The sequence below is a fragment of the Lycium barbarum genome, chromosome 10 (genome assembly GCF_019175385.1).
Source record: "Lycium barbarum isolate Lr01 chromosome 10, ASM1917538v2, whole genome shotgun sequence".
NCBI lineage: Eukaryota > Viridiplantae > Streptophyta > Magnoliopsida > Solanales > Solanaceae > Lycium > Lycium barbarum.
Window position 1 is genome coordinate 123,583,320 of NC_083346.1, and position 12,941 is coordinate 123,596,260.

Below are 12,941 nucleotides of genomic sequence, written 5' to 3' on the forward strand. Positions count from 1 at the left end.
AAACATTATTTGTGCCTAAGCACTTTTACTTTGCTTGAGAAAGAAAGTGAAAGTTAGGAAAAGAGTTTGATAGCAAGGATTTGGGCCATTAAACCCATCTAATAACTTGAGCTAGAGATAGGATAGTTAACTTGAGGTTGAATTGATTGTGTTTAACATCACACTCTAAGGCTTGAGAAAGCTTAGAGTGAAATTCATTGATTTGGTTGAGAAACTTTCAATGAGATTTTAGAAATCATTATCTATTAACATAGACCCGCTCTTAGTTGTAATATCATAAAATATATTGGATCGTTACTTGAGTGTAATTTCCTTTGTATCCATGCTTGTGGCCATTGATCAATTTACTTGCTTTCTAGGTTAGTTTATATATTTTCGCATTAGTCATAAATTTCTCAAAAACCCAAAATATCATTTATCGTTTGGCAGAGCTTAGTTAGTAAAAATTCCTTACTTTCTTAATCGCCTAGCACATTGTTCCCTGTGGGATCGACCCCGACTCATAGTTGGGTAAATATATTGCATACGACCGTGTACACTTTCTCTTTGAGGAGTGTATTTGGACGTTATCAATTTACAGACTCTAGATTCTAGATTCTTGAAAATATATTTTATTAGGTTTTGCATAATTATTTATAAATATTACTAGATGGCCTATGCCAATGCTGCGCACGGGCCCAACATTCGAATTATAGTGTACCTATGTATATGTAGTTGTGTTTAAATAATACTAATAGTATATATATATATATATACTATGTTCAAAATACGATTAATATAATATTGTAGTTTTTTTTTTTTTTGATGTTGCCTATTTTTTTTTAAATATGGGTCCATTTTTTTTTTCATGAGTATTTTAAGTATGTTGTTGTACAATAATTTAATTTGCTCCCACTAATGGGTTGATACGCATGTGGCAATGAGTCCATCATTATTGATCTAATTGTTTGATTTTCTAAGGATTTGTTTTTTAACATTGTTTGTTTTATAAATATGAGATTCACTTTTTTTTTTAATATCGCTTGATTCTGTTAATATGGAGTCCACTTTTTTTTTCTCGTGAGTTTGGATGTGGTGAGTTTCACTTTTTTTTCTTCCTTTTTTTATTGCTCGGTGTTATTTAGTATGGGGGCCCACACTTTTTTTTAAGGGACAACGGACGATGAAGTATGGGTCTATACCCATGCTTTATATAGTTTTTTTTATTTTTTATATTGCTTGGTGTTGTTTAGTATGGGGCTCACATTTTTTTTTAATATTGCTTGATTCTGTTAATATAGGGTCCACTTTTTTTTCCCCGTAAGTTTGGATGTGGTGAGTTCCACTTTTTTTTCTTCATTTTTTTTATTGCTCGGTGTTATTTAGTATGGGACCCACCCCTTTTTTTTTAAAGGACAACCCATGCTTCATATAGTTTTTTTTTTTTTTTTTATATTGCTTGGTGTTGTTTAGTATGAGGCCCACTCTTTTGGACATTATTAGTTTGCACTATTTATATATATATATATATATATATATATATATATATATATATATATACTATGTTCAAAACACGATTGATATAACATTGTAATTTGTGCTCCATATCTAAAACTTTATTATATTAATGTTTGCTAAGAATACAAAGTGACACTTTTTTTTGACATTGTTTATTTTTTTAATATGAAATTCAGTTATATATATATATATATATATATATATATATATATATATATATATATATATATATTGTTTGATTTTGTCAATATGGAAAACTATGTTCAAAACACGATCAATATAACATTATAGTTTGTGCTCCGTATTTAAAATTTTATTATATTAGTGTTTGCTACGAATACGCATGGTGTTTAATATGGGGCCCACATTTTTTTTAACATTGTTTGTTTTTTTAATATGGGATTCACTTTTTTTTTAATATTACTTAATTTTGTTAATATGGGGTTTACTTTTTTTTTCCATGAGTTTAAATGTGGTGGGTTCCAATTTTTTTTTTTTAATACTGGTTAGTGTTTAATATGGGGCTCACAATTTATTTTTATTTTTTTATTATGGACGGTTTAATAAGGGGCCCAAAATATATTTTGTTTTGCCATGGGGGGACCCACAACGGACGGCGAAAGGAGCCCCAACCCATGCTTCTTAATAGTAGAAAAGTGGATTATTAGAAAAAGTACAGGGTATGTAGCTCCTCCCCTGCTGCTTGAAACAATCTCTTTGCAAAAATGCAGCAAAAATTAGCTGTGAGACATACTAGGAGTGTCAAGAATGCAAGTTAAACTGAGTTCACGTGCTAAGATGAGTTAAAGCCCGTTTGGCTTAACCTATAAGTTTAAGCTTTTTTGAGTGTTTGACTGATCAATTTATAAGTCATTTTGTAATTAAAATAAGCCTAAAAAAATAAGTTGGCCCGTTTGACTTAGCTTAAAATAAGCAGCTTATACCTCAACTTTTTTTTTTTGACTTATAAGCTGTTTTCAACTTATAAGCTGTTTTTTTTAAGCACATGCAAACAGGCCATTAAATAATTTGTCATAATTCAACCTGCCCAATTCTTGTCAAATTTTTGTTTCTTTATTTATTTCTTGTAAAATATTTTTAAATGAAACAAAACTAATAAAAAAAAATTCTCTTAATTATGGTTATATATATCATATCAAATAATTTTGTTTGTTAAATATTTGATGAGATTTTTATGAGTCATTTTGGGTACATAGGCCCAAATAAGTACAACGTTGGACTGAATTAAGCGAATTCAAATGAGTTGAGTTGACGAATGGTCAAATCATCGGTCCGCCTAAACTTGGATGGATTAGTCTAATCATATTTTTATGGCGTATGTCCTCTCTGTCCCCACTACCACGTTAACGTATTGGAGCCTCAGAAAAATTAATTGTATACAGCAATTAGATGAATATTAAATAAAAAACAGAAGAATAATTATGTGATTTTTTTTTAATCTAAGTTTCGGTTTTGCCTGCACAAAATCATAATTTTTTCTTGAACGACACTCTACTTGTTTCAGTATATATTTTATCTGTGAAGATTTTTTTTTTTAAATAAAATAAAAATACTAAGTAAAATTAGATGAAGACTTCAATCAGTTTTAAATACTCGTTCTTATTGTATTAACTAGACGGCCTATGCCCGTACTGCGCACGGGCCCAACACTTTAGATTATAGTGCATTTATGTGTATGTAGTTTTTTTTAATATATATATATTATGTTCAAAACACGATTAATATAACATTGTAGTTTGTGCTCCGTATCTAAAATTTTATTATATTAATGTTTGCTATGAACACAAAATCGGAAAATTTATTAATATTTTTTAAAAGAAAAGACTTGTTTAAAAGTAAACTATTTTCTTCTTTTTGAGATAAATATTTAAGCATCAGTTGATACTTTTAATTTTAATTCGATTAATTTAAAGGTGTAAAATACTTATTATTTTTTATCAAATTTTGATTTGGACAATTCTAATTCAAATTATTAAATTAATTTTATATGTTTAAAACAAAACAAAGTAGAAATTTATTTTTTATTTAAACAAAGAAATACTATTTTTTAATTTTTAGTAAATATTCTCGGTTTAGCTCATTTTACTTGTCATGTTGTCTTTTGCATGGTTTTTTAAGAAAACGTCGATTAGAATTATAATTTGACTAATTTACCTTATTCATTATTTGATCTGCATTTGATATTTTTTTTATGATATTAATTTCTTTTCACATTTATTAGAGTAAGAATAAAAATAAAAAAGTAATTAAATTCTATCTTATTTTAAAATATAAATATTTTAAGTATATTTATTTTAGTAAACATAACAAATAAATGACATGGCGGAATAGCAAATACAACAGTTTAATATCTAGATTAGATCTCAGGCTAATATAAAAAAAGAAAGAAAATTGTATGGTTTGACTACTTAACCTTTTGAAGAAAAACAATTTCATGGATTGACACGCACGTGGTAATGAATTCATCATTATTGACTTAATGAGATACATTGGAAATTACATGAATATTGTTTGATTTTTTAATAGAGGGTGCACTTTTTATTTTTGGACATTATTAATTTGCACTATATATATATATATATATATATATATATATATATATATATATAATAAGTGGCAATGTAATGAATTTTGTAGGCCTTAGTTAGTTCTCAACTTTCTTGTTGGAGAGTTTCCTAACCAAATGGTTTGCAATTTCAATTTTACCCTTGTATTTGATATTTATTGCATATATATTAAAGTATATTTTCAATAAATCTAGACACTTCCAAACATATTTTGGTAATACATGATCCCTCAAATTAACTTTTTGTTACTATTATATATAAGAGCAAATGTGGGGATTTTTGTAGTCCTCACAATAATTTTTAAATTTTTTAAAAACTTTTTAATTAACTGCTTTTAGGTCCTAATATTATTTATTTAAGTCAATTTTGTTGCTTTTTATTTTTAAGGTCTACTTTTCAAAAGCTATCGAACCTGAAGACTTTTGTAGTCCTCACAATAATTTTCAAAAATTTTAAAACTTTTTAATTAATTACTTTTAGGTCCTAATCTTATTTATGTAAGTCAATTTTTTTGTTTTTTGTTTTTAAGGTCTACTTTTCAAAAGCTATCGAACCTCCTACCTCATTTTTCATGTTCTTTGATTTTCTGGTTGGTGCTTGATATCCGCATTTGAGCCCAATTAATCCAAATAATTCGCACTGTATCGCTCTTATTCGGGAGGAGCCTTCCTCCAAAGATTTTTTCCATATCCATGTTCGAACCCCTAATTCATAATTAAGAGAGAAGCAGCTCCATCCGCTGCAAAAGTTAAAGTATGTATTTGTCTTCAAAGTTCATTAACTATGTATAGATTATTTATTTGGAACTAAATAACTTCAGAAAATTAGGATACATAAGTTATAAATGTCAAATTCTAGCTCCACATTTGATTTGAAGTAAATAATTTCATCAAAATGGAAGTTAAAGTATTAAAGGAGTGGAATAAAAATTTTGCTTTCATATAACTACCCACTTGCGGGACTACAATGGGTATATGGTGGTTGTTGTTGTTGTTGTTGTACACTTGTACTAACACAAATTATATTTCTTTAGTTAAAATATCTACTTTTATATCTTGAGTTTGGGCCCGGGCTCAGCACGGGCCTCACATAACTAGTATATATATATATATATATATATACACTATGTTCAAAACACGATTAATATAACATTGTAGTTTGTACTCCGTATCTAAAATTTATTATATTAGTATTTACTACGAATACAAAGTCTGCACTTTTTTTTTACATTTTTTTTTTTAATATGGGGGTTCACTTTTTTTTTTTTTTTATATTACTTGATTTTGTTAGTATGGGGTCCACTTTTTTTTACCGTGAGTATGGAGATGGTGGGATCCTTTTTTTTTTTTTATATTATTTGATGTCGTTTAGTATGGAGTCCACCCTTTATGGGGTGCACTTTTTTTTTTTGGACATTATTAGTTTGTACTATTTTTATGCATATAATATATATACATATACTATGTTCAAAACACGATTACTATAACATTGTTGTTATATCCCGCATTTCGAATAATCGTATAATTCAAGACAATCGCGGGAAGACAACAAGCAAGGCCATATTTTATTTTGTTTGACATGTGAGTTGCTTATGAAAAATTTAGAAGTGGAATTAATGAGGAAGGTCAAGGGCATAAAGGGAAATTCGCAATATGACTCGTGGGAATATGGAAGAAAGACGAAGGGCAAATTTGGAAGTTGAAAAAATACCTTTCATGAATTACAAGAACTAGCCAATATAATTAGGCTTGAAAATTTGCAAGAAAATAAAAGGCCCAACCGGCCATGGGCATGGGCTAGGCCCATGTTGAATTAATTCATGAGATTAAATAGATGACTAAGTCATCTTTATCTCACAAGTCTCTAGAGCTTTCAAGAAAGTAAGAACAAGAGAAAGAGAGAGTAAAGTTGAAGGCCATTTCGGCCAAGTGCAAATCAACAAGAAAAATTGACAAAAATTCCTTCAAAAATCATTTCCTACCAAGTAGAGGGTCCTTAACAAAGTGGAGTTGTTGTTGGAGCAAGAAGAATTCATAATCATACAAGTTGCCAAGTTGTAGTCAAGTGAGAAGTTGAAGAAGAAATGTGAGTTTTAATCTTGTTTATGTGTTATGAATGGCTTATATGTGTTGTAGTATGCTAAAATGGATGAAATTCATGAAGGAAAGGAATATTGTGTGTGGCCGTGCATGTATGTGTATGTAGGAACTATGTTTTAATTATTTCATCTAGTATTTGGTTGTTATTGTTGTGAATGTTATGTGGAAAATGGAAGTTGAATGGTTTTGGAGAGGTTATAGTTGTGAATGCATGATGGGGTCGGGTGTGTGTGCATGGTATATGGCCGTGAGGTTATGGTGTAGTGTGGAAGAAAATGAGTTAAGTTTATTTAGTATTTTGGTTGTTGTTGTGTTGTGGATGCTTTGTTGTTAATGAATGCTTAATAACCCTAGTGGAGTTGTAGAAGTTGGAGACTTATTTTAGAAGTTTATGCACATTGAAAATAATGTTCTTGTATGGATGGTATGTAATGATATTAGTATGATGTTGTTGGAATATGTATTATAAGGTTGTTGTTGTTTTATTGAAATTGGAAAGTCTTGAAGGAAGTAGAATGCTAATTGAAGTGTTGGAATGTACTTTGAGTTGAATATGGAAATTACTAGTGTGGTTGTTGAGTTATGTTGATAGTTTGGCCGGGTTTGAATTCCCGGATTGTGATTGATGAGAATTTGACTAAGTTGAATGTCGAGGATGGTATAATTACAGAGGAAGTGCTGCCGAAATTTCGGTAGCCAAGTATTACCTTAAGATTTCAACTCTAAGTATCCTAATAAGAGTTTTGGTAAATGTGACCAATTTGCAGATTTTGACGAAATTGCACCGTGAATTTGGAATAGCAAAAGGAGCGGAAAGAGGTATGTAAGGCTTCACCCTTCTTTCTATGGCATGTCTTAGATGTAATAAGTCGGGTACGAGCCTCGGGGACAACCCTAGTCCCCGGAATCCGCACCTAAAGTTTTCCACTTTTTGTTCAATAGAATTGAACTAGAAAGTGTGCAAATGATGGAAAGACCTCTTAAACCCTTAGAACTTGCATAAGTGGGACCCGATTACCCTAGAACCCTCACAAGTAATGACATGACACGTAACATATGTAAATCATATACGCCACCCCATCCGGCCCGAGGTGGGCCCGTTACTCTCAGATTTTCCTTACAGTCTTGCTTGACTTACTTGAAGTGAATCCAAAAGGAACCTTTGATCCCGATTTCGTTACCAAATGATAAGTACTATGACTCCTCTAACGAGGGCACTTCCATGACGATAATGATAACAATGATGTTAGATAAGAGGATATGCCTATGATACGTACTACCGGAACGACTCTATGACTAAGATGACTAAGCTAAGTATCTTATGTAAACATGAAAATGATAAACTAATTTTTGAATCATATTTATATTTCCTAGCTATGACTTTATTTTCTAAAGATTTCAAAGTCTATGAACTGTCATCTATGATGCCCACGATTTCATTCTACGTTTACTTTAATATTATTCTCCGTTGATAGTCTCACCTTAAAATACTCGTTCCTTCAAGGTGAGACAAAGCGATCACGAGTATTCTATAATGTAATCGGAGGTTACCGACTTTATGTCACTCCGATAGACGTAACTTTCTTTGGACTCCCGTGCATGCTGGTTATATGATACAGGGATATGTGTATGGACATGTATATGTTTATAGGACAAGTATTTGTATATAAGACATGTATATGTATAATAAGAGAAGTAAATGTACACGTATATGTATATGGGGAAAGGGGAAGGGCCACTGTTATATCACCACCTGATTCAGCTGGATTTCATCTTGGACGCGGGATGCCCGGACGCGAGATATGGGAGAGCCGTATGCGGCGTCTGTATATATATGATGTATGATATATATGATATGATGTGTTGGGACACCGTTGGGGAGGGGGGTTGGGAGAGCCGATGTATTCGGCGTCTGTAAATGTGAGTAAAAGATACCGTTTACTGAATTGTACTGTTTTCTGTATACGAGAATAAGGGACACCGTGTTCTGAAAAAGGGGCAATGCTATGACATGATACGCTATGCCAAGATATACTATGATATGAGATGCTACGACATAACGTGATACGACACGCTATGATAGAGCAGCACATAATATGATAAAATATGACACGATATAAATCCTATTTTCTGTGTCTACGAGAAAGAAATGTCTCAAAGAGAAAAGGACAAGCCTACATGATAGCCGGCCTGAAACAGAGGCCTTCCCACGTACAGGTTACTTTCCTGCCCCGTTATATGTCCTATGACTCCATGATATTGTTAATCGTACTCTATGTTACTGTTTATATTATCTTTTATGCCTTACATACTCGGTACACTATTCGTACTGACGTCCCTTCTTGTGGACGCTGCGTTTCATGTCGCGCAGGTCAGCAGACAGGTGGACGTGATCCTTAGAAGCTCTACCAGCCACACTTGACAGCGCTCCAGTTGTTTCGGAGCCTCACTCCAGCGGTACTATTTTGTGTATGTACATTCGGGCACGACAGTACTCGGCCCTTTCTATGTATAAGTGTACTATGTCTAGAGGCTCATAGATAGATATGCATAGTCAGCTATGTACAATTAGAGGTGTTGTATTTTGAATTGTTCGCGTCCCGGTATAACGCGATAGCGGAAAGCTTACTACTTATGTTTATGGTGGCGCTGCTAATGTTAATGTTCAGAAAGGAAAAAAAAATATATGGCTCTATTTACACGGCTTGCCATGAAGTAAAGGTAATATAATAGATAAGGGGTGCTCGGTACAAGTATCGGGTACTCGTCACGGCCCCTAGTCGGGTCGTGACAGAAGTGGTATCAGAGAAGTTCGGTCCTAGGAGTTTGTCTACGAGCCGTGTCCAGTAGAGTCTTGTTTATGGGTGTGTAGCGTGCCACGCTTATAAACAGGAGGCTACAGGGCATTTAGGAAATATGACCCTCTTTGTGTCCTAAATATTAGTAGTTGTTTAAAATATGTGGGCCCACAATTTTTTAAAAAATATTAATAGTTATTTAAAATATGTGAGCCCATAATTTTTTTTGGGCTCACAATTTTTTTTTAAAATATTAGTAGTTGTTTAAAATATGTGGACTCATAATTTTTTTTTGAGCCCACAAACGGACGATGAAAAAGTGGTGGGTGGACGACGAAAAAGTGCCCACTCACTGGTCTAAATAGTTAGAATATAAAAAAAAAATAGCCTTAGAAATATAGGTAGCTGATACTGAGGAACATTTTTTAATAAGCAATTTCTAGATTTTATTTTGGTATCTTTTTTTTTTATTTTTTTTATATATTTTGGTATCAAAGTGGCATATTCATTAATGGCTAAATAATTAAGTTAAAATTGTTGATAAGATTATAATTATTAATTCGTACAAGCGTCCCACCGCATGACTCGCGGACCAACCATGGAATGTCAAAGAAGTACAATGATACAAAATGCCGAAGGAAACATACAATAAATAAACCATGCCCCAGCGCGAGAATGACACGGATAGCGAGAATGACACGGATAAATTAAATTATTAAAGGATGTAGTGAATGAATAAGATTAGTTCACTCTTAATAAGAGGTATAGAATACAAATTTTGGGAATTAATTAATTTTTTTTATATAGGAAACGCTTCCATCTTCAATAAGCATAAGCAAAATTGAATTAATTGGATTAGAAGATACGGGAACGACTGAGTACTGACTAAACAAAAGAAAAAGGGGCTTTTACAATACACAACAGCTTAATAAAGTCTACAATGAGAAATAACCTTAATCTTTATTTTGACAAATTTTAACTAGTATGATCATTGCATAATCAGTGAGAACAATTTTTATGGTCTTAATACATTTGCTATACCCTAAGTATAAACCGAAGACAGCTACAATCTATTGCGACTAGGATGTGAAATATTTCTTAGCGGACTGACTAAAAATATTAAGAATCAACTATTTGTATGAGGTAATTAGACAATTATTGTGCTAATCATTACTCAGTAACTTGATAAAAATGATATTAATTATCGTATCAGACTGTTTTGATTCAGTCAAAAGCTTTTATATTATTATAAATTATATACTATGATTCATAGTATATTTCACAGGAGAACATTAAGACAAAAACAAAGGGAAAAGGACACATCAAAAACAAAGGGAAAAGGACACGTCATTGGTTTGCAGCCTGGAAAGGAGGAAACCCGACAAGACTAAAAGAAGAATCAGAAATATTTTTAAAAGGTGAAGTATGATTTACTTACATTGAATTTGTAGCTTAATAGTCGCAATTCACTTCACATTATCACTTTTTAGGATCTAAATCTTTCCAAAGTTCTCTCGAACATCTTTTATACTGATCACTTTGTGAGATGATATGAACAAAAAATTTGCAACTTTAATTAAGAATTTCGAATTTGAGCCATATTATGTGAATAAACAAATCCTAGTATAATTCTCTTCCCACTTAATGGGTGCGACATGAATTCGAATTATGGGGGCAGTAGGTTCCAGACACTGCATGCTTGTACAAAAGAAGGAAACATCATCTTTTAAATTCACTAAGGATATGTGTATGCGATGAGATGGATAGATTTGTTCGCTTTTAGCTAAAGGTTTGATATTCAAACCTTAATAATGGACAGCCTCTTATTAGGGAGCACTTTCTCCTTTAATATGTCTCATGAAAGGTAACTCTAGACTAATCAGGTCAACAAGTTCGAACACTAATTAATAGTTACACCAAAGAAACATCTTTTATATTATCATTTGCCCTCGAACTAGGGGCTACGTCAGCATTATATTATGAGTTTGGTAGAACTCGTTAATTAGGCACAAATCGTGTATTTGTGTTAATATTTTTTTTTTATGGAAACGGCTCAACTATGCCATCAAACTATTGAAAATGGCTCATTTATACCACTCGTCAATAATTTGGCTCATTTATGCCATAGATGTTACAAAATGGCTCATTTATGCTATCACCGTTACCAAAATAAGTCGGATTTTTAATTAATTTGGGATTAAAAATTAAGCTAGTTTAATTAAACAATGTGAACCTCTAATTGAAGGTCATGTGTTATATCTGATATTGTAAAATCGACGTTAATGAAAAATGACATGAATGAATCATTTTGGTAACGGCGATGACATAAATGAGTCATTTTGTAACGTCGATGGCATAAATAAGACAAACTATCACGAGTGGCATACATGAACCATTTCCGATAGTTCGATGACATACTTAAACCTTTTACGTTCTATTTAATGTGGATAAGTAATCTATTCGGAACCCGGTAAATAAAAGAGAAATGTGATTTAGATAAACTAAAATTGCTGACTCTACATCTTATCAAAGGTACACGTAGAGTTCCGCCTAAAAATAAAACTGAAAAATGCACAGAAGAGTACTACTGGAAAGAGCTACTACTGGAAAGAGCAATTTTCAGAAACAAGTAGAAGAATTATTCTGAGATGAACTCATCAAAAGCTCATCTAACAAGTCAGCTCCCAAGTCTTCAAAAACCAAAACAGTTTGCCTCTTCCTCTTCTTCCTATTTCTCTTATGTTTCACACATCTCATTTTATTTTTTGCCTTTAAAACAGTAGCTGGTGAAGTTCCATCTTCACAAAAATACTTAATATTTTCAAGTGATTCTCTTACTTTGTCCATTGGAAAATTGAGAAGAGCCAATGGACCTCTCATTGAAAGTGCAGCTTGATCATATGCTAAAGCAGCTTCTTCAGCAGTATCGAAAGTCCCTAACCAAACTCTAATTCCATTTCTTGTTGAGTCCCTTATTTCTGCTGCATATTTTCCCCATGGTCTCTTTCTAACTCCTATGTAGTGCTTTTTTTCTTGTAGTTTGGTTGGATTATTGTGTGATGTGACCTCTTCGACGTCATGATTATTGTTTTCTTTCGAGGAATAAGTGTCATCTGAGGATGAAGAACTTCTTGGTAGTATATGATCACAATCCTTCTGGTCAATTTCCCATGGATAACTTCCTCTCGGGGAATTAGTGTCTGAGAATGACGAACTTCTTGGTAATTGATGATCCTCCGTCTGGCAGGAGGAGTCAACTTTCCATGGATAACTTAATTTTGAGGAATTTGTGTTTGACAATGAAGAACTTCTTGGTAGTTGATCAACTTCCCATGGATAATTTGTCAAATGTTCATCTAAGAAAAGCTGATCATTCCATGTTACTAGTGGTGATTGATCTTGGAGGAAATTGAAAATTGGATATTGAATTTGAGAGGATGAAAATTCCATTTTTGTAAGGAACTTATGAAATAAATTTTCATGACATTTTTCTTGGTGTTTAATTTGGGTTTTCATATGTTATTGTTGTAAGGACTTGAAGAAGTTATATATTGATGGGCAATTACATATGTGCGCATGACACTTTCAATTGTTCAAAGACTTTTCCTATTTCCTGTCTTGTCTTGACTTCATCAACCACCTAAGTCTTCCTCATAAAGAACAGGAATGGTGTCATATTCATTCATTTGTAATTTAACGTATAAAAATTAAGGATTTAAGTTGTACACATTAGGCGTTACAAAAAATAATCACATGATCCGTGAGTTTTAATTCATGATAGCAAATTATTACCATTTTTCACATATGATCAATTTATGCTCATCAAAAGATTCACTTATATAATTAACTAATAAATGATCTGATTACATATATATTTTTATATCATCGGTACATATAAAACTTAAACTCTAAAAATAAATATTAGGGGAAGCCCCAAGGAGAAGCAATACACCTAATTG

General features: G+C 32.0%; 1 protein-coding gene across 1 annotated transcript; it reads right to left on the minus strand.

Annotated features, from left to right (window-relative positions):
- Positions 1-11,457: 11,457 nt before the first annotated feature.
- LOC132615800 (ethylene-response factor C3-like) lies at positions 11,458-12,574 on the minus strand. The gene has a single exon (XM_060330393.1). It carries the CDS (start codon positions 12,496-12,498, stop codon positions 11,602-11,604), a length of 897 nt encoding a protein of 298 aa, XP_060186376.1. The 5' UTR covers positions 12,499-12,574; the 3' UTR covers positions 11,458-11,601.
- Positions 12,575-12,941: the final 367 nt, after the last annotated feature.